General features: G+C 43.4%; 2 protein-coding genes across 2 annotated transcripts; both read right to left on the bottom strand.

The window, feature by feature from the left end:
• Positions 1-1,642: 1,642 nt before the first annotated feature.
• On the bottom strand, positions 1,643-8,554 carry LOC109409948 (uncharacterized). Its single transcript, XM_062858173.1, has 2 exons — positions 5,707-8,554; positions 1,643-2,539 (listed from the first exon to the last, which is right to left on the bottom strand). Exons 1-2 carry the CDS (start codon positions 8,552-8,554, stop codon positions 1,668-1,670), a joined length of 3,720 nt encoding a protein of 1,239 aa, XP_062714157.1. The 3' UTR covers positions 1,643-1,667.
• Positions 8,555-12,419: 3,865 nt separating this feature from the next.
• Positions 12,420-13,811, bottom strand: LOC134290939 (general odorant-binding protein 45-like). The gene has a single exon (XM_062858172.1). It carries the CDS (start codon positions 13,299-13,301, stop codon positions 12,420-12,422), a length of 882 nt encoding a protein of 293 aa, XP_062714156.1. The 5' UTR covers positions 13,302-13,811.
• Between the last annotated feature and the right edge of the window lie 8,778 nt (positions 13,812-22,589).

Below are 22,589 nucleotides of genomic sequence, written 5' to 3'. Positions count from 1 at the left end.
AAAAATTCCGAAAAAATAGGGCACATATCTGAAGGACTTTCTGGACTCTGGAGGAAGTTTTGCAAACAAAATCATACACAACTTGCTTACACAAGTCTTTATGAAACTTCTGGAGGAATCACTAGTGTAATTTCTGGAGAAGTTTCTGGAAGTTGCTGTGGTCATTTTTAGTGAAATCCGTGGAAGAAATTCCAAAGTACACGGTGCACCAGTACGAATGTTTGAAGGAATTTTCGATTTTTCCTGAAAAACTCTAGAATTGTTTCTCAAGGTATCGCTGAATGTTTTAATAAAGCAATCCCTGGAAAAATTTCAGAATAAATGACTGAAGAAATCTCTGAACGAATGTTTGAAAGAATCCCTGGAGGCATTTCATGGATATTTTTTTGGCAAAAATGGAGGAATTTCAAAAGTAATTCAGGCAAGACGCTTTGAAAGAATTCTTTGTGGAATTTGTGGAATAGAAGGAATTTCTAAACAAATACTTTAAGAAAATTTTCGAATGAATTCATGAAAGTTTTTTTTTTTTTAAGAATCCCTGATGGAATTTTCGGCCGAATATTCGGACGAATTTCCGAAAGATTGTTTTTAGACAAAATTTTTGAAGAATTTCTGAAGAAATCTTTGATAGACTTTCTGAAGAAATCTCCAATAGATTCTCCAAACGAATGCCTAGAGAAATGTCTGAATAAATATGTAGAGGAATTCCTGAAGTAATCCCTGAGTGAATTTCTCAAACAATCTCTGAAATGATTTGTGAAAAATCATGGAGGAAATGGTGAAGCAATTCATGTCAGATTTCGTAGACGAATTTTTTGTGACTCTTCTGGGGGAACACACGGAAGATTTTCTGAAATAATCTGTAACATGATGATTTGATTTGGGAAATTTTCTTCGGAGACCGTCGTAATTAAGTTGGAAATTCAGGGTTTACTTACTTATATTTAACTCCGCAGAATTGCAACAAAAGGCGACCGAACAGTTAGCGGCACAAACCTACACTCTCACAGAAAGATCGTTCGGCAAATACAGCACAACCAGTAGCTACGCTCTATCAAGTGTTTGTCGCGATTCTCTAAATTCCCGAACGAACCCTTTGAGGAATTTCAGAAGGGATGCCTGGAGAAACTTCTGAAGCAATTTGTAAAGAAAATTGTTGAAGCAATTCGTAAAGAAATTCAAAACTAAATAAATACTGGCACTGGGTGACATTTTCAAAGGAATCTCTGAATGAACTTTTCTGAACTTTTGATTTTTTGAGACATTAATGCAAATAACGTTATTGTGTATGTACATTGTCCATTGCTCAAAATATTGACTTTTGAACCAACCATACATATTTTTGGAGACAAAAGATTTCGATCGTAATAAGCTAGCGAGGTTGTGGTTTATTCGTTATTTAGCGAGAATTTCCAATAGGTGTATGCCAAAAACTCCTAGCCTTTAATCGAAATAAAAAGTCTGCAGTTTATATATGTATGTTTTGGTACAGTTTGGTATACAATTTATGAAAATAAAATTTGAAAAATGGCTTCGATTTTACTGGCATTTCGAAAACTGAAATGTCCACCTTACGACCGTTCGCTTAAACATCCTTGCCCTGCTGACCTACCTACAAAGTTCTCACCAAATTGTTCGATAAGGCAGCATCCATTTATTACGTTATCTCACATGTTGCAAAAAAATAAGTCAAGCCCTGGATCTCCTGTTGGGCATTCCATGGGGAAAACAGAAAGACTGAAGCCTATAGTATACGTTCTATCTAGAGGACCCGGGTAACCTGTGATTGACCAAACTACGTCCACAATGCTGTAAAACTCTACTACAACCGGAATTAGGTTTTCAACATTACTGTTCGGAGGAGGCAACACCTTGAAGTGCACTTGGATACAGGTTTTGGCCATCCGCTGCACCTTCGTACAACTGTCACAATCTGTCACATTGGCGATGCATTTCTGTATTGCAACGGGGTTCCAGCCGCTTCCGTAGCCACCGCACTGCAGCTCAAGACGTTCCAATTCGAATCCACCGGCCTCGCTGTACAACCCCTGCCGAATCAGGAAGCACCTAAGCAGACATGCTTCTTGCGGTATTTTGCCGCCAGTCTTTGCTGCCTCTCTCTTGGAATCCTCCGATATCCCCAGAATTGCTGCGCACTCCATTAGGATTCGAGTCTGTTGCATTGGGGTGAATGGAATAAATCGAGCTGTTGCAGTATTCTCCTCTCCATATTGATCCTTGTAGCATCGAACATATTGGGCGACCCGTTGGCAACTTTCATCGGACACAGAAACTCGTTTAAGACAGCGCATGGTTCGATTTAGGTAGCATTTATCCTCTGGATCCGGTTGGTAGAATTGCTTGAGGGCGTAATGACCTAGTTTACCACGTTGGTCGTCCCAAAACCGGTGTAGCAAACCGCGACAGCGGACACTGCAGTTCCCGTTGCTTTCATTCAAATACCGCCCGCACTCGTCGTCCGTGGAAAGGATATTTTTGAATATGGAAGAATGACGACCTGCGGCACACCTGCATCCGGCTAGAAGCAGCAAACCGATCAGTAGCGAAAAATGATGGATTGGAGTTTTTTGTTGCATCGCGGCAGAATACGTCTACTTCACTGAATTCGACTCGCATATGAATGGGACGAATATATCTGAGTTTTACGACGGAAGTAGTGTAGAAAATGTGTTAAAATATCTCAGAATTCCAGAATTTCAGCACGTTTTGTTTTTATACAACATGACACGTGGAAGCGCATACCCTGACGTATTGCATAAGTGTTATTGATTCAAACTCCTAGTTTATATCACGCCATTTTTTCATGTTTCAGTTGATAGTGGTTTTGTGTTTTTATTTTTATTAGGAAGGATAGTAACACTATAGTTATTCAAGAAAAACAATAATGCAGCGGGCCACACTTCTTATACATATAGGAGTATAATGTATACATTAACGAGGACAGTACATATCGTGACGTGACGCTAACACCAACTCCAGCCACTTCAGTATCAATAATGTACGATACTGGCGACCGCCACGGTATAACCTAGAGCGACTGAAACAACCGGATGTAGCCTCAGCATTCGCGCAGAATCTCCAGGCAGAGTTGTAAGACGAGGGCTAGCTCGAACCCTACAGAACGGAACCCGGCAGAACGTGGAACTTTGCCAACAGAAACGGAAACAACAGACCCGTCTTCTTTCGGGAGAAAAAACTGGTAGAAACGGAGTGCGGAGAAAAGAAACTGCTGTGCCGTTTCCAAGAAACACGAACAATCTACCAGAAGCTCAACGCATCCCGCAATGGCTTCGTGTCACAAGTCGAAATATTAAAGGATATAGATGGGAGCCTCCTGACGGACGGACGAGAGGAGATTGAAAGGTGGAAGTAGCACTCCGATGAGCATCTGAATGGCGTGGACAATGTAGGCACGGGAGTCTAAGGCAACGGAAGAAACGATTACGTCAGTGCAGCAAAAGATGGTATTCGTCCAACTCCCACGTTGAGGGAAGTTAAGGGTGCCATTCACTAGCTCAAAATCAACGAAGCAGCTGTTGAGCTGGTATTGCAACTTATCTCATCAAGATAGGCCCAAAAAAGCTGGCCACCGGGCTGCATCGGATGACAGTCAGGATCTGGGAAACCGAACAGTTATCGGAGGAGTGCAAGGAAGGGATAATCTTCCCCATTCACAAAAAAACGGCGACCAGTTGGTGTATGACGACATTAGAGCGATCATCATTATGAATGCCGCCTACAAAGTGCTATCCCAGATCATCTCTCATCGCCTTTCACCTGCAACGAATGAGTTCGTGGGAAGATAATAACCAGATCTTGACCGAACGGCAAATTCTCCAAAAATGGCGTCAATACCAGCTCCCAATACATCACCTGTTTATCGACTTCAAGGCGGCAACAGTATCGACCGCACGAAGCACTGAACAAGAACAGCTTTCCCAAGAAGTTTACCTTTCCTTACCGGCCAGACTAAGGCCAGAGTGTGCTCTGCTGTACGTAGGAGTCGTCTCCATTCTACTCGGTCCATGGCTGTGTGTCTCCAGTTCCGCACTCTGCGAAGGGTCCGCAAATAGTCCTCCACTTGGTCGACCCACCTAGCTCGCTGAGCATTACGTCTTATTGTACCGGTCGGCTGGCTTCACTCTTTAGTAGGATGTACGTTTCCGCCATCGTCTCAAATTTACGAGCAATAATATCAATATCATCAGTAAACCAAGCAGCTGAACGGACTTCGTGAAAATCGTTCCACTCGTGTTTGTCTGCGCTCTCCTTACTACACGCTCTAACGCAATGTTGAACAGAAAGCACGAAAGACCATCACCATGCTGTAACCCTCTGCGAGATTCGAAGGGACTTGAGAGTGTCCCTGATACTCTAACTACGCACATCACTCGATCCATCGTCGCCTTGATCAATCGTATCAGTTTATTCGGGAATCCGTATTCGTGCATAATCTGCCATAGCTGTTCTCGATCGATTGTAACGTACGCCGATTTGAAATCTGTTCTGTATTCAATCGATTAAAAGAACGTCTAACTTGTTTGATGGGAAAATGTGGAATGTATCTTTATTACTAATAAACAAGTTACGTTACTATGTAGAATGTTGCTCCGTAGCTACCAGGCACTTCACGGCTTGCCGCGTTTGTATCGCTGTGGAAAACACGACATCACATCTCCCCCGTGAGCTAATAGCGATCCGGAGCTCGTACCATTCGGTTGCTTCTAGTAACATAAACTCCATCTTCACGATAGTGGCCTGATTGTTAGTGATTCATCATCGGTTCTGGAATGTCGTCGTCCTCAGCCGACAAATACTCGTCATCAGGAATAGGTTCAATAGCTTGAATATCTCCTCCACGAGCGCCAGGTTCTTCTTCATAGTCGTCATAGGAGTATTTCAACATTTGATTTGTTCGTCTTACTATCGTACCCATTTCCGCAGCATGGCATTCATACAAATTTTCGCCTTTTCTTCTGATAATCTTGGTTTTTATCCATCGTTGTCGATCTGGATCACGGTAGTCCCTCGCATATACTACCTCACCAACCGCGAATTGTTCACCCTTTTTATCCACGTTGAGTTTCCAAGTCTTCGTAACATGTTGAACATTTGATTCCTTCCGAAGAACGTCAAATCGGGTTTTCATTTCTCGTCCAAACATTAACTTGAAAGGAGTCTCATTTGTTGTACAGTGCGGTGTTGCTCTATACATTTGCAGGTGTTGATTCATCAGTGTTGCCATAGACTTACCACGATTACCGGTGTCTGCTAACATCTTCTTCAATGCATTTTTGAATGTCTTCACTGCATTCTCCGCCGCACCGTTTGAACATGGACTATACGGAGCTGGTGTTAGATGTCGAATACCTCTTGCTTTACAAAATTCCTCAAATTCGTTCGCCGTGAAAGATCTTCCATTGTCGGACACCAGTACATCGCAGTTTTCATAACGTGCAAAACAGTCTTCTAGCTTCTCCACAGTTTGTTTGGCAGAAAGTGATTGAACCAAATAGCATTCCACCCACTTCGAGTAGCTATCCGTGATTATTAGGAAATTCTTTTCCTTCAGGAACAAATGGTCGATATGGATCCTCTCAAACGGTCAAGAACATAGTTTCCATGGAGAAATTGGAGTATTCCCAGCTTCTGGTCTAGACTGGATGCAAAGTTCACAACGCTTACCCATGTCTTCAATGTCTTTATCGATGTTCGGCCACCAGAAGTAATTTCTCGCCAACGATTTCATTTTGACGATACCCAAATGTGTCGAATGTAGCTCTTGAAGCAAAAACGGTCGAAGTTTTGTAGGCGCCACAATGCGATAGCCCCACATCAACACTCCTTCTTCAACAACGAGCTCATCCTTCCGAACAGAAAACTTCTTCAGGTCTGGATCCTCCACATTGTTGGGCCATCCGGTCTTGACAAAATTCACAATACGGCTAATAACAGGATCACGTCGAGATTCTACTATCAGCTGCTTCCGTTCAACCAACGATCTCGTCTCGGATTCTATGTACTGCAGGAACAAAACTACTTCGTCGTCTCCAACGTCCTCGTGGTTACATTGAACTGGTGATCGGGAAAGAAAATCTGCTACCTTGTTGTTAACTCCTTTGATGTACTTGATTTCATATTCGTAATTCGCCAGAAACACAGCCCAACGTTGCAGCTTGCCGAACACCATATCCGGAATACCTTTTCGTCCAAATAACGACACAAGTGGTTGATGATCCGACAAAATGGTGAATGATCTTCCCAACAAGTAACCGCTCAATCTTCGTACAGCATAGTAAACAGCCAAAGCTTCCATGTCCAAAGGTGAATACTCTTGCTCATGACTCTTCAGTACTCTCGAAATGAACGTCACTGGTCGCTGACTTCCATCCGGAAACACTTGTAGAAGAACCGCGCCAATTCCTTTTCCTGAAGCATCAGTAATCAATACCGCTGGTAGATCTGGATTATACGGAACCAAAACGTTATCAGAACACAGCATTTGCTTGATGGTCTCAAAAGCCGCTTCACATTCAGATGTCCAACAGTATCGTTCATCCTTCTTCAGCAATCGGTATAGTGGACTCAAAATCACAGAAATGTTTGGAATGAACTTGGCATAATACGTTACCATTCCGAGAAATTCTCGCAGCGCTTTTACATTTTCAGGTCTTGAAACGTCCATTATAGCCCGAACTTTCTCCGGATCCTTATGCAATCCATCTCCGTCAACAATGTGTCCCAAAAACTGCATTCTTTGTTTGAAAAATTCACACTTTTCACGGTTGAGCCGGAATCCTGCTTCCATCAACTTCTCCAATACTCTTGATAGGTTGTTAAGGTGTTCACTTACTGTTGCGCCGGTAACCATGACATCGTCGAGGAAATTCACACAGCCCGGACAATCCTGTAGCAACTTCTCCAAAACTTCTTGAAAAATCGCGCAGGCAGGCTTGGTTCCAAACGGTAATCGATTCACGTAATAAATTCCTTTATGGGTACTCCATGCTAACATCCTCCTGGATTCCTCCTCCAGCTCTAATTGGTTGTACGCTGACTTCAGATCTAGCTTCGAAAACAACTTACCGCCTTGTAAAGCATCGAAGAGATCTTCCACAACTGGCATCGAGTATCGCTTGTCCTCCAAATGTGGGTTAACAGTGACCCGATAATCAGCGCACAGGCGAATAGATTTGTCCTTCTTCAAAACAGGAACCAACGGTGTTCCCCATTCAGCAGTCTCAGCTTTCGTTATAATTCCAGTCTTCTCCAGGTTCTCTAACTCCTCTTCCACCTTGGATTGAAACGAAACTGGTATCTTCCTCGGTTTGAAAAACTTTGGTTCAACATCCGGCTTCAGCTGAAGATTGACCTTCGCGTATTTGTAGCATCCCAATGATCCATCAAACAATTCTCCATAACGATTCAAAATTGCATTCAACTGTTCTTCATGCTTCTCCGGTGACTCCGTGTCAAGTTTATTGATTTGAAAGTTCAGAAGTTTGCCAATAAAGTCACGTCCAATCAGTGGATTACGTCCTCCTTCAATGACCACTACTTGGCCAAAAGCTTGTCGACCCTGGTAAACCAGCACCGCGTCAAACGCTCCTTTCGGTGAAGCTTCTCCTCCGGTATAAAACACCAACTTGCCCCGGAACGGATGTAAAGGAAATTCTTCAAAATGATTGCGGTAGAATGTTTCGGAAATGATCGTTATCGGTGATCCTGTGTCCATTTCAAACTTGGTGATTCGTCCATTGACCGCAACGTTCACGAAGTAGGGATCGCAGCAACCAATGTTGTTAACTTCCAAATGGTTGACGTTACTATCCTTCCGTCCAGAAATTCCTTTTTGCTTCTTCGGACAGACCACGGCAATGTGACCTTTTTCCTTGCAAATCTTGCACACATAGCTGCGGTACTGACAGCTTCGAAAATCGTGATTGTTCTTACCGCAGGCAAAGCAGGTCGCAGGCTTCGATCCGTAATTGGACTTCTTCTCGCTGATCTTATTTACTTCAAGAACTCCTCGGTTTTTCAACGTGGCTTCTTTTTTCGCCGCAACCCTGAGTATATTCTCCAACGGAACGAAGTCTTCTTCTTCACACAAACGTTCAAAAATCGGACCCGGTTGGAGTCCCGTAACGAAAATGTCCTTCAGTGCATGGTCCAAATGTTCTCCAAATTCGCAATTCAGGGATAACTTCTTCAATCGAACATACCATTCTTGAACAGTTTCTCCTGATTCCTGTCGAGCCCTGTAGAATACAGCTCGCTCCCGGTAGGTAACCATCGTCGGACAGAATCTTCCCTTCAACAAAGCGCATAGTTCGACGTAGGACTTCTCATTCGGCTTCGCAGGATGACAGATGTTCTTCACGGTTTGGTAAACTTCTAGCGAAATTGACGTCAGAAGTACAGCGGATTTACGCTCCTCTTCCAGGTCCACAGTTACAAAGTACTGCTCCAAACGCTCTTGATACATCTCCCACTGGTCTCCGAACGCAAATCTTGGTGGACCGTATCCTTCCATCTTGAAAAATTGTAGGTTCGAAATCGTGTCGTCGCCAATTGTTCTGTATTCAATCGATTAAAAGAACGTCTAACTTGTTTGATGGGAAAATGTGGAATGTATCTTTATTACTAATAAACAAGTTACGTTACTAAGTAGAATGTTGCTCCGTAGCTACCAGGCACTTCACGGCTTGCCGCGTTTGTATCGCTGTGGAAAACACGACATCACAAAATCGATGAACAAGTGATGTGTGGGCACGTTGTATTCGCGGCATTTCTGCAACACCTGGCGGATGGCGAACATCTGGTCTGTTGTAGCGCGCTCACCCATGAATCCAGCCTGATATTGCCCTACGAACTCTCTTGCAATCGGTGATAGACGACGGCATAAAATTTGAGAGAGTATCCTGTAGACAGCGCTCAGTAGTGTGATCGCGTGTGCTGCTGCCGCTGTTGCATGGGGTGGCGGCAGGCATCACCACCCCCAGAAACAGCAGCAGCCAAGGCAGCAGCTACAGTGCTGCTAATAAAACAAAACAAAAAGCCGTTCATTGGATCACTGATCGGTGATAAATCAATAACTTTTTTCACAAGCATCCAATCCTTTTGCGGTCTTCGAAGGAAAGTTTCATGAATGATTTTTCTGCAAGAAGCATTCATCGATTTGAATTAAGGAGACAAGGGGCGACCTCTGCGATTTTTTATTTGAAAGTGTAACTATTCCCATAGTAAATCCTATGAAAACTTTAAACCGCTTGCGCTAAATTATACTTTCACCGATTGCGCTGAAATTTTGTACAGTTCTTATGGGACCTAAATGGAATAAAAAAAGTCGACTGGAGCGAGAATTTGATGTTTGTCCCATACTAATGCATACAGCGACTAAATAGTGATCCGAATCCATATATGCACTGCGGTATGTGCGGACATTGGTTATATTCGAGAAGAATTTACCGTCGATTAGAACGTTGTTGATTTGGTTTTCTGTTTGATGGTCGGGTGATCTCCAGGTGGCTTTGTGGATATCTTTGCGGGGGAAGAAGGTGCTTCGGACTACCATACCACGGGAGGCTGCAAAGTTTACGCATCGCTGGCCGTTATCATTCGATACGGCGTGCAGGCTGTTTCGCCCGATTACCGGTCTGTACATTTCCTCCTTTCCTACCTGCGCGTTCATGTCGCCGACAACGATTTTCACGTCACGCGGCGAGCAACCATCGTATGTTTGCTCTAACTGCGCGTAGAACGCTTCTTTCTCGTCATCGGGTCTCCCTTCGTGTGGGCAGTGGACGTTGATGATGCTGTAGTTCAAGAAACGGCCCTTAACTCTCAACATGCACATCTTTGCGTTGCGTTGATCGGCTGCCACCCGATCACACGTTGTCGCATTTTGCCCAACACTAGAAATCCTGTTCCCAGTTCATTGGTGGTGCCACAGCTTTGGTAGAAGGTAGCCGCTCGATGCCCGCTTTTCCACACTTTCTGTCCAGTCCAACAAAGTTCCTGCAACGCCACGATGTCGAAGTTGCGGGGATGTAGTTCGTCGTAGATTATCCTGTCACATCCTGCGAAACCTAGTGACTTGCAATTCCATGTTCCAAGTTTCCAATCGTAGTCCTTATTTCGTCGCGTGGGTCTTTGCCGATTGTATCGAGTCGTATTTTCTCCTATGTTATTCGCAATGGGGATTTTTACGGGTGGCTTCCCAAGTAACAATTAAAGTTTTATAAATTGCTACAAGAGTGCTATAAACCAACTATTATAAAGCCAAGGCAAAGGCATTTCTATCTTCATATCATCTACGAAAACCTCTTGTAGAGTAAAATATGTCTAGTTGGCCCACTCTGGTCAAGGTAATGAAGAGGATATTAATGCAGCACATTTAAAGCAAATTAGCTTTTATGATTGCCGCTATTAAGCCGCTTCTGATACAACTAGAGATTTCTTTTATCGAAGCCAAAAAACAATCAATAACCGTTCGTTCTTTTTTGACAGATATATGTATACAAAAGCAAATCAAAACATCACAAAAAATATTAGAAGTGCCGTTTTTAAAACGGAAAATATGTTATTCAGACACCGAATTTTATGTGCCGGACTATATTTACTGCGAAATGTGGTTGGAAATGTGTGAAATTTTATGCGCCCCCTCGTAAAGCATCAAATTCAGTGTTTTTTTCCGCATTTAGCAAAAAGTGTCGATGTACAAAAAAACATTGTTTTTCTAGTGTTGGGTATATTTGTGCAGTGTTTGTCGTGGTTTGGAAAATGTGGACTATTTGGTTCAGGAAATTACCAATTGATTCAGAATAACCGAAGAATAATCAAACAGCAGAAAAACATAAATTGGAAAAACACGGAGTGAAGGAATATGGCGGTGTCATGATTGGATATTTTTATTACGGTAGGCCGCTTCGCTATTATAAAATCCAAATGAAGAGCACTTTGTTACAATTTAGCATTTATGAATGCTTAGTGGTCTTTACAAATGTCGATTGAAGATCGTTCGGCTGTTTTTCAACTTTTATGTTGACTAAACGGCATCCAACACATTTTGACACTTGGAGAGTGTTGTTATTATTTGGAAATGGGCGAAAGTAGAGTTTTTTCGATTTTCCAATCACAAGTGCATGTGAAAAAAGTGAAAATAAAAGTGTGAAGAGGATGGCTTATTCATTATTTGTGAACCAAAGTACCCATTGATGAACGATGAGAAAGGTAAGTAATATAGGCGTAGAGCAAAAGTATTTCAGCACAGGTGAAGTATGGCAGAAAATCATCGTTCTAAAGAAGTTTAGAGGTTGCTTTTGTGGTAGCAAAACATTCTTAGAAGTTTGGTTTTGAAGAGCTGTAGAAAGCTACAATAAATTTAGTTGAAAAAACCTCAGATTTTCCAATTTATCGACTATCTACAAAAGGTTTTCAAAAGAGCTACACAGCAATTTGTGAAATCTCACGCATTAGCATCGTTAAATGTACTTTGTAAGCGAAATAGCATGTTCGTAACCATGATAAAACTGTAATAAACTATTATGAAAGCTAAACTGCTACAAAATTGTTACTTGGGATTATTGGGCCTACGCTAACATTCCTGTCTCGTCGGAGGGTCATCGTGCCAGTTCTGTTTAGCGTCCCAACCCGCCCGTCCCACTGGGACGATCACGCTGATGGGGCTACCACCTTGGATCTAGCTGGGCGTGGTGCAGCGTTTCTTACTCAGCCGCTGGATGCCAGAACAGACGCTGTTTGAGCCGCACTTCCTTGGTGAGCAAACGCTCGGGTCGTACCTCCTCAATCTAAGCTGAAGTCAGAAGGACAACAGTGCCTAGGCTGCACTACCAGCTAAGCACACAACTCTTAGCTGGCGGTCATTGTCATTACTTGACCCGTGGAAGCATGAGGTAGGAACATGTGAGGACCAGGGCTATGTTGGACGCTGTCCTTATGGACTCACCGTTTTGCAGCCTTATAGTCATCTAGGAGTATCGATTACAATACAATCGTTGTAACAACTCAGCGCATCAAAGAGCGGTCAGTACACCAGATGGACCAACGGAAAATACTTATCGATCGTTGAATTACATGCTTAAAAATATTTAAATAAGAGAGATGTGATGATAAGATTGGTATTATATTTGCCATTTGTATGCCTATTGTCTGTGACGCTTTGGTCGTCTATTTGTCCATGGTAATGTTATAATGGAGAAACTCATACCAAACAATATGTAATAGTGAAATATATAGAATATGTTACTTTATTCCGGTAGGTAATAAAAATACCACAAAGTGCGATTGTTTGGCATTATGAAATGCTCCCTGTAAGCAATACAGCAACAGCATGCTTGTTGCCAGGATAAAATTGTTTTAAATTATCATGAAGGTTGTCAAATTGTTACTTGGGCAGATAAAGTAAAGCCTGCTAAAAACGTGTTTTGTAAAGCAGTAGGTTCCAGGGTAAGTAAGAAATTAAGAAGTCCGCCGTAAAACTCCACTATAACCGGAATTAGGTTGTCAAGATTACTGTTCGGGAAAGGCAACACTTTGAAGTGCAGTTGGAGACAGGTTTTGGCCATCCGATGCACCTTCGTACAACTGTCACAATCTGTCACATTGGCGATGCATTGCTGTATTGCAACGGGGTTCCACCCACTTCCGTAGCCACCGCACTGCAACTCGAACCGTTCCAATTCAAATCCACCGGCTTCGCTGTACAACCCCTGACGAATCAGGAAGCACCTAAGCAGACATGCTTCTTGCGGTATTTCGCCGCTATTCTTTGCTGCCTCTCTCAAGGAATCCTCCGATATCCCCAGAATTGCTGCGCACTCCATTAGGATTCTAGTCTGTTGTATTGGGGTGAATGGAATAAATCGAGCGGTTGCAGTATTCTCCTCTCCATATTGATCCTTATAGCATCGAACATATTGGGCGACTCGTTGACAGCTTTCATCGGACACAGGAACTTGTTTAAGGCAGCGCATGGTTCGATTCAAGTAGCATTTATCCTCCGGATCAGGTTGGTAGAATTGCTTGAGCGCGTAGTAACCAAGATTACCACGTTGGTCGTCCCAAAACCGGTGTAGCAAACCGCGGCAGCGGACACTGCAGTTCCCGTTGCTTTCATTCAAATACCGCCCGCACTCGTCGTTCGTGGAAAGGATACTCTTGAATATGGAAGAATGACGACCTACGGTACACTCGCATTCGGCTAGAAGCAGCAAACCGATCAGTATCGAATAGAGGTGGACTGGAGTTTTTAGTTGCATCGCGGCGGAAGACGTCTATCTCACTGATTTGACTCGCATATGAATCGGACGAATATATCCGAGCTTCACGACGGAAGCAATGCGGAAAATGTGTTAAAATATCTCAGAATTCTAGAATTTCAGCACGTTTTGTTTTTATACATCATGACACGTGGAAGCGCATACCCCTGGGGTATTGCATAAGTGTTATTGATTCAAACTCTTAGTTTAAATTACGCCATTTTTTCATGTTTCACTTGATAATGGTTTTGTGTTTTCATAAGGAAGGATAGTAACAATACGGTTATTCAAGAAAAACAATAATGCAGCGGATTGCACTGCTTACATTAACGAGGACGGGACCTATCGTGGCGCAAACATCAACTTCATCAATAATGTACGATACCGGCGACTGTCACGGTACAATCGTGTGTAGCCTCAGCAGCTATACTTCAACGTCATTAGTTAGATCGTTTTTGACGAATAATTTCAATTTATGGCAAAAATGCAAAAAACCACGTTTTCCCATATTAAATTCCATACAAATTTCAATCGCAATGCGGAATTTTCCCAAATTTTGCACAGTTGTTTAGGACGCTAAAAGGAATCGAAAAAGCTTTGTTCCAAAAAATCGACTTTGTTGACCCAGAGTTGTCAGACGAGGGCACGGAATTCGGCAGAACGTGGAACATTTCAAACAGAAACGAAAACAGCAGATCCGCCTTTTTTCGGGAGAAAAAATGCCATCTGGAAGAATCGGAGTGCGAGGAAATGGAACTGCTGTGCCAGTTCCAAGAAACACGGACATTCTACCAGAAGCTCAAGACACTGGCTTCGTACCAAAAGTCCAAATATGCAAGGATAGAGATGGGAGCCTCCAGACAGACACACGAGAGGAGATTGAAAGGTGGAAGCAACACTTCCATGAGTGCATGAATGGCGTGATGAATGTAGGCACGGGAGACATAGGCAAAGGAGTGAATGACTACGTCAGTACAGCAGAAGACGTAAATGATCCAACTCCCACGGTAACCTTTCAGGGCGCGCGCCATCAAGCAACGGAAACTGCACCGCGCTCGTGCTGTATACGACGAGCGAGAATGATGTACTTTTTACAACATCGTGCGTGCTGAAGGGTTAAGGAAAGTTAAGAATGTCATTCATCAGCTTCAAATGCTCACGTCATCAGGATGTCGGATAGCAACCCGACTAAAATGGTTCTCGAGAGCCATCCGACCGGTACAAGAAGATGTGGAGCGCAGCGAGCTATGTGGGTCGACCAAGTGGAGGACGATCTGCGGACCCTACGCAGAGTGCGGAACTGGAAAGAAACAGCCATGGACCCAGTGGAATGCAGACGGCTAATATGTAAAGTAGAGGCCACCCCGACCATAGCCTGGCCGGTTAGGTAAAGTCATAGTGCCAAAGTGAATCCGTGGGGGTTATGCCTACAGAATGGCCTAACAGAGTAAACTCCTACAGAGCAATCTCCAGAAATGTCCCTCAGCGTAGGTAAAGCCCCAGGTCCGGACGGAGTTAAGAACTCTGCTATGCAGCAATGCCTGGAGTTTCCCAGAGGTTTGGAAGCGGCAGAGCCTGGTTCTATTGCCAAAGGAGGGGAAACCACCCGAAGACCCGTCGGCATTTGCTCGAGAAGATCATCCTCAACGGCCTTTGTAGGCGCAACCTCTCGGCTCTCGATGGTCTCTCGAGCAACCAGTTCGGCTTCCGGGAGGGGAGGTGCACTAGTGAATCTGGATGTAAGAAACGCTTTTTATAGGCCGACACAGAGGTGGGTCGGTAGTATGTACTGTCGTTATGGAATGTCATGTAGGAAGAGATTTCGAGGTTGGAGTTACCGATGGGAGTGGCAATCGCATGACTACATTACACAAGGAGGGGTCTACGGTGAATCGATCGAAGAAGTGGAATGGACTGCAGCCCACTCAATCGCAGTTGTGGAGAAGAAGTGGATGAGCTCCAGAAAACTGGAATTGGCTCATCAAAAAAACTGAGATCGGAGCAGCCAGTGGTGATCAGTGCAGACGATTGCATTATCCCTTTGTCACTGGATGGTCAGACGTACCCTTGGCTACCGTTTTTGGTCGTCGGCAAGCCAGAGCTTGGGAGCTATATACTCAAGGTCGGCTAATCCGAAAGCTAATTAAGGAACAGCTGCACGGATTTGAAATTTAACTACTAGGTGTTTATTCACGGTTACCTTATAATGTGGTGTGTGTAGGTGTTTGGTGGGCCGACCGGCTGGAACTGCTGTAGGGACTAAGCCGAGGTTAGGATGGCTTGCGACTGCCCATCCACGCTCGTCTCTTCACACAGGAACGGTCGTCTGGGGAGTCGAGTCGTAGCGAGTTCCCCTGAATTGTCGCTGTCTGCTAGGATTTCTCGACCTTGGGAGGGTTTTTGCGGTCACTCAATCAGGTCCTTGATATGTAGATGGATCCTGAGTCCAAAGGTCTTGGGTGCTGGTTGGAAAGGAGGTTATAATAACAGGTTAGGGTATTTGCGTGCTACTGGGTTCAAGTCCAACTGAGGTACAGCGTATAGATCAGTCATACCTGGTTCTATCGTAATTCGCGGAGGAAGGATTAACTTTTCCACTCCATTGAGGCTTCCACAACCCTTTTTCTTCAAATTTCCTTTTTCTCTTTGCTCTGTTGGTCCTTTTCGTAGCTCGCGACATCCTCGCTTAATGCCTATGCAGCAATTACGTGTGTGTTTTGTGTTATGTTCGAAAAGTGTTTTTACAAATATTGTTCTTAGAATAGTGCTTTATACAATATTATTTATTTATTTTAGTATTTAGGTATGCATGCGTATAGAATACTTTTAAAACTAGCTATTTATTTACCACTAAGGTATGAACTGAGTAAAAGATATATATTTTACAGACAATCAAGGTTTGACAATAATTGACAATTTAAATGTTTCTTCTTCGGTATTTCTACTCGGCAAACCAATAAAGGATTTTGTTCTGTTCTCCAACGGTAACACCTTCGAAGCGCTCCGTCAAACACCTGGGGCTGGGAGATGATTGACGATAAGCTGACCTTCTCGGAAGCCACGTTGATTACGCCGGTAAAAGAGCTTCCAGAGCTATAGTGACACTGTCCCGGATGATGCCCAATAGCTCTGCGGTGTACGCCAGTAGGAGCAAGCTTCTGGCTAGTGATGCCTAGTCCATACTAAGGTATGGCGGCCTGGTTGAGGGCACGAGGCTAAGAACCAAAAGTTAAGCTAGAGTTATGCGTCATGACTAATATGGTGCCCATGGATATTCTTATCGGGAAGGTCATAGAGTGTTTCGAATTGCGCGGCAGAAAGGGCATACGCAGGACCGCCAGGTTGGCCTCAATGGTCAAATGGCAGCACGCATGGGACAGTTCCACCAAGGGAAGGTGGACCTATAGATTGATCCCGAGGGTTGATAGTTGGGTTAACAGGCACCATGATTGCCACCGACAGTTGCTACATAGTTTCAGGCATGTGGATTCTGCCGAATGTCCGGTTTTTGCTGGTTCAGAGGAAACGATGGAACACGTTTTGTTCGTGTGCCCGCGTTTTCGCAAAATGCATAACCGCACACTTGCCACTTGCCAGGAGGACGCTATACAAGAGGTGGCCCAAGGTTTCGGAGTCGACTACGTAGGTCATACCGGTGCCCTGTGGTCGAAATCGACCTTTACAGCAATTCAGTGGCCTCGAGGAGAATATCCTGGTAGCATTGCTGTCGTGGGTCAGTCTACGGATCCCAGTCAAAGGCTGGAAAGGGGTCCCCGATATGAGGGACCCCACTGTCAGCAAGTTCTTCTGGTACTAGCTGATAGGACCTAAGCCTATAGCAAGTCAAATCACGTTGCACGGTCAAGTATCAGTTCTTGATGCTTGCAGAACAGCTGGGCGCGGGTGTGGAGGTTGACTCTGCTCGCCTTCCGTAGAAAAAGGGTGTGTGGTGAGTGGTGAGGACCGCTCGGGAAACTGTCTAACCGCCAGCATGCGTCCTTGGTGACTCCCCAAAGCGTATCATCAATGTTTGTTGCTGTAGGCTACGCAGCTAACCTTGATGGTGCGATGTGCACTTGCCCCTCTCTGAAGCAATGCCTTCTTGCTGGTTTCGGCGAGACGCAGGATTTGGCGGCCATGGGAATGTTGTTTAGAGGGTCGGGGAAACGGAAGTCTTGGTTTGGTTATCGAAGACGGTTCCTAGCTCCACCATTCCTGGACCTCCCTGTCGAGGTGTATGTTGAGCATATTATCCGCCATGGCTTAGAAGAAGATTATTGGGCACATTGCTCGTATGCCGGAGGAACGACAAGATAAAACCATATTAAGCAGAAAACCTGGAAAAGACTGCCGGCTTCGTGAAGGCAAGATGGCGTTTTGCAGTTGAGGAGGGCCTAAGGACTCTAAACGGTTTAGGGCGTCTGGTAGCGATTGGTCTAGCGACCCAGACCACAGTGAAGGCAAATACTTCATTCGGTGTAGATTCAACGCTACGTGTTGTAGCCCATCGAGAATCAAGTTAGTAAATGATTAAGGCTCAAGCATCCGTCATCATTTTTCGGAAAACGAAAAGCAGTTTTTTCACTGTAAATCAAAACAATGACCATGGAAATATATTTACTGTATTCCATTCCTCATGTGGAAGGCAGTGAATACATTTTCATGGCAAAATCTTTTGTTTAGAACGAGAAAACTGCTTTTAAATTCTTGATTATGGCAATGAGTTCAATGACGAATGGTTCAACGTTAAACATTGCACTTGGTAGTAGGCAATCAGTGAGTTGAATGCGGATGCTATCAAAATGGATCTCTTCAACGCATCGCCAACAACTCAAAAATAAACGACGCCTAAACACAGCCTGTATTCAATTTCAATGTGACCGCCTAATTTCATTGTTTATGGATGATAAATGACGTCAGTCTGGGTGTTCAGTGTTCACGCTATGCAGATGTGCCGCGTATAAACTTCATCAGCCGAAGAACATCCCACAACCAGACCACGTTAACTGTCAAATTTAGGCAATTTGAGACAATCTTAATCAATTTAATATTCCCACTGTGAATATTCGCTCGAGCCGAGCGACATTGTCGCCGCTTCAGAGACGACTTTTTGTTCTTTGTTCCAAACGCGCAAAGTTGTTGGGTTTTTTTGCGCGCCCGCCCGCCGACACGCTTCATCGCTAACATGTGCGATTTCGACGGCGGCGGTTGTGGCGGGCGATGACAGCGATGATCAAGACGAGATAATTCTCGTGCGTTTTGTTGCGGAGATTCCCATGTTTTCGCGAATGAGCGCTGGAACTGATATGGGCTATGATGGCCCAGCAAACCGACCATCTCTGTGGGTAGGAGCAGTTGATGCACTGCACTGTATGGAATCACAAACACGCTTCTACCTCCTAATCTGTGGTCGCACAGCAAACAACGGGAGTGGTCATTATCGCAAATCAGAATTTATTACGTTGACCGACGACGGCGGCGCGGCCATTGGCGTAACTAGAGGGGGGGCCAGGGGGGCCAGGCCCCCCCCCAGAATCCGCCAGGCCCCCCCCCCCAGAAATTTGTCATGACTTTATATATGGAAATTAGAAAAAATCTAAAACCACTGTCGTGGTGACAAACATAGATCTATAATAGACATTAATTTGGCATAATATGTGTTTAAATTGACAGTTATTGGAGACAATTATCAACTGAGAAATTAATACTAAATGATAATTTCCAGGAATTCCTGGATGGGTATCTTTAGGAATCTTTGAATTTTCTAGCAGCATTACTGCAAAATATGGTTAAGTGCTTCTTTATGGAAATCAAGTATCATGTGGGAAAAAATCTGCTTGAATTTGCAATGGAATTCCAGCAAAAGTTTTTGAATTCCTAGTGAGAATAGATGTACGTAGCTGAAGCGTAAAAGCGAGTGTATTCATTAAAACCATGCTGGAGGTGACTATTAATTTCTTTTATTTCGTGGGCCAGGGGTATTTTTGCATCTATCAACAACGCACAAATTCGAATGGTCATTGAGGAAGTTTTAATATATTTAAAAGCTGGTGCTGCAAGGGGTAATCGTAATCTTGAAAATATTCATGTTTGGACTTGTAAAAGACTTGGTATTCATGAGATAATTGTGAAAGAATTCCTGGATGACTTCTTGGAGCATTTTTTGGCTTCTATGTCCCTCTAAAATTATCTAAAAGAATTGCAATACAAATCGCTGGAGGAATTCCTCTCGAAATCCTTCAAATTATTCAACAAATCTACAAGTAATCCTAAAAAAATCCTGGGTTGAATTCTTGCAAAACATTATGAACGGAATACTGTAATTTTTTAACTAACCGCTGAATAAATTTAAAAAAAATCCCGAGAAATTTCGGAAGAAATCATTACAAGAATTCTCGGAGCAATACTTGCAGGAATCCCTGGAGTAATTTCTGAAAGTGTACCTGGAGGAATCCCTGGATGAATTCCTGGAGGAATCCGAAGAGCAATTATGCTAGGAATTTCAGGAAAGAAAATCTGAAGAATCCGCATCAGAAATCCCTCTAGAAATTACTAGAAAAATTTTTAGATGAATCTAGATGCATTCATGGAGGAATCCCTAGAGGAATTCTTCAAGAAATCACAGGAGGAATTCCTAGATGTATTTCTGGAGGAAATCCGGGAGAACCTTCTGGAAAAATTCCATGTGGAATCTCTGGAAAAGTTCCTGGACTAATGCCTGGAGCATTAGGGGATTTTTTTATTATCGTACAAATTGGTACGAAGGTTCTGAAGCTTAATGAAATTAGGTAGGGATTATATATATTTGAAAAAATAAATTGAAAAAATATCAGGGTCGCCTAATTTTCCGGCAAACTCCAGTGAAAAACAAACATTTTCCACAGACACCACCTACTTTGAAAAATCATAACTCAAGAACGAAGCATCATAGACACATTTTTTTTGTGAAATTATAAGCAAATTTTCACAGCAATTTCAAGATGGATTTCTGGAGGAAATCCTAGAAAATTTTCTGGACAAATTCCTGGTGGATTCCCTGGAAAAGTTAATGGATAAATTTCTGAAGGAGGCATCCCTGGAGAAGTTCGTGGAGTAATGCCTGGAGCATTAGAAAAATTTCTGATGAAATTCCAAGATAAATTTTTAGAAGAATTCCCAGAGGAATTTCTGGAGGAGTTCCAGGAGGAATTCTTGGAGGAATCTCATGGAAAAATCCTTAGAGGAATCCCTGCAGGAATTTCTGGTATATTCTTGGAGGAATTCCTGGTGGAATTTCTAGAAGAACCCGTGAAATAACTCCTGGACGGATTTCTAGAGGAATCCCTGGAGTTGAATTTCATGGATTAATTCCTAGAGGAAACCTGCAAGAATTTCCGGAAGAATCCCTTGGAAAAATTTCTATAGAATTTCCTGAAGAATCTCCTGAAAGAATATCGGAAGCAATATCTGAAGGATTTCCTGCAGAATTTCCTGGAGGAATGCTGTAGGATTTTCCGAAGAAATTCCTGGAGGGATTCCTGGATCAATTTCTGAAGAAATTCCTGTAGGAATTTCTGAAGAAATATCTGCGGTAAATCTTGGTGGAATTTCTTGAGGAGCCCCTGGAGACATTGCGGTAGTAATTTCTCAGGAATTCCAAGAGGAATTCCTATATGAATTCCTGAAGGACTTTCTGAAGGAATTCCTGGGGTATGTCTGAAGAAACCTCATAAGGAATTCCCGCAAAAAAATCTTAGAGAAATTTCTACAGAAATTCTTGAACGAATCCCTGGAGATATTCTTGGAAAGAACCCTGGAGAAATCCCTGAAACAAATTTCTGGAGTAACCTTAGGAGGGATTCCTGGAGGAACTTCCGGACAAGTTCCTGGTGGAATCTCAGGAGGAATTTCTGGACAAATCTCTATAGGAAATCTTGAGGAAATTCCATGGAACTATTCTTGGATGAATTCCAGGAGGAATCTCTTAATCAATTCTTTGAGGAATCCTTCAATGAATTCCTGGAAGAATCTCTAGAGGAATTCTGGAAGGAATCCATGGGGAAATTTCTGAATATATTCCTAGAGACATTCCTAAAGAAATTCCTAGAGGAATTCTGAGAAGAATTTCTAATGGAGTTCCAGGAGAAATTTCCAGAGGAATTTCTGGAGGACTTACAGGAGCAACTTCAGAAGGAATTTCTGGAAGAATTACTGGAGAAATCGTCGGTGGAATTTTTGGAGGAATCCATGAAATAATTCCTGGAGGAATGTGTAGAGGAAACCGTGGAGAAGAAATTCAGGGATTAATTCTTGGGGGAAACCCTGGAAGAATTTCTGGAGGAATTCCTGGAACAATTCCTGAAGTATTTTTTTTTACTTATTCGTTTATTTGGAAGGCTCGGGCGCCACATGGGCATAACTGAGCCGAAATCTTTTGTTTTTACAATGATTTTACATTTTACAATTTATTACTGCCTTAAAACTATGTTAGTTTGGGAAGCCGAAGTACTCGCGGCTGTTTCGAGGTTAAGGATTGAAGAATAAAAAAATTGGGAAGTACGGATTTGTGGGTTTAAAACTAAATTATTTGCCAGCTTATACTAAAACTTTGATGGGACAAATTGTCCATATCTGTAACGGAACCAAAAAGAAAGGACTTTATCGGTAGAAAACGACAAGAAGAGGACAAACGGAAGGGGGGTGACGACAGACAGGGGCGAACAACAAAACCAAAAGGCGGACAACGGAAACAAGGAACGTACTACATCAAACTCTGACATCAACACGTTTCAAAAACTGGTAAATCAGGTTCATGTATTCCAAATCAAGTCCTGCCAACACTTCTCTAACGGGTTTCTGTGGTTTTCCTCGGACCCGGAGAATTTCATGCAGCGCAGATCTGACCTCACGATACTCATTGCATCCCCACACGACATGTTCGATATCCTGCTAAGCCACGCCACAGACACAGAGATTGCTTTCTGAGAGCCCAACACGGAAGGTATGTGCGTTCATCAAATAGTGGTTGGACATCAACCAACACATTACACGAATGAAATCGCGGCTCAAATCCAAACCTTTGAACCATGGCTTCTTCGACACCTGTGGAATGATGGAGTGCAACCATCTACCCATCTCTCCATCTCTCCATTTGTGTTGCCAGCTGATCAAGGTCTCCTGACGGGCCAATGCAAAATATTCGTCGAAGGCGATTTTACGCTCGTAAATATCGCCTCCGCTAGCGCCCACCTTAGCCAGAGAGTCCGCTTTCTCATTGCCCGGAATTGAGCAATGTGAAGGGACCCAAGC

The sequence above is a fragment of the Aedes albopictus genome, chromosome 3, assembly GCF_035046485.1.
Source record: "Aedes albopictus strain Foshan chromosome 3, AalbF5, whole genome shotgun sequence".
In the NCBI taxonomy this organism is placed as follows: domain Eukaryota; kingdom Metazoa; phylum Arthropoda; class Insecta; order Diptera; family Culicidae; genus Aedes; species Aedes albopictus.
This window is presented reverse-complemented; position numbering and strand designations above follow the sequence as displayed.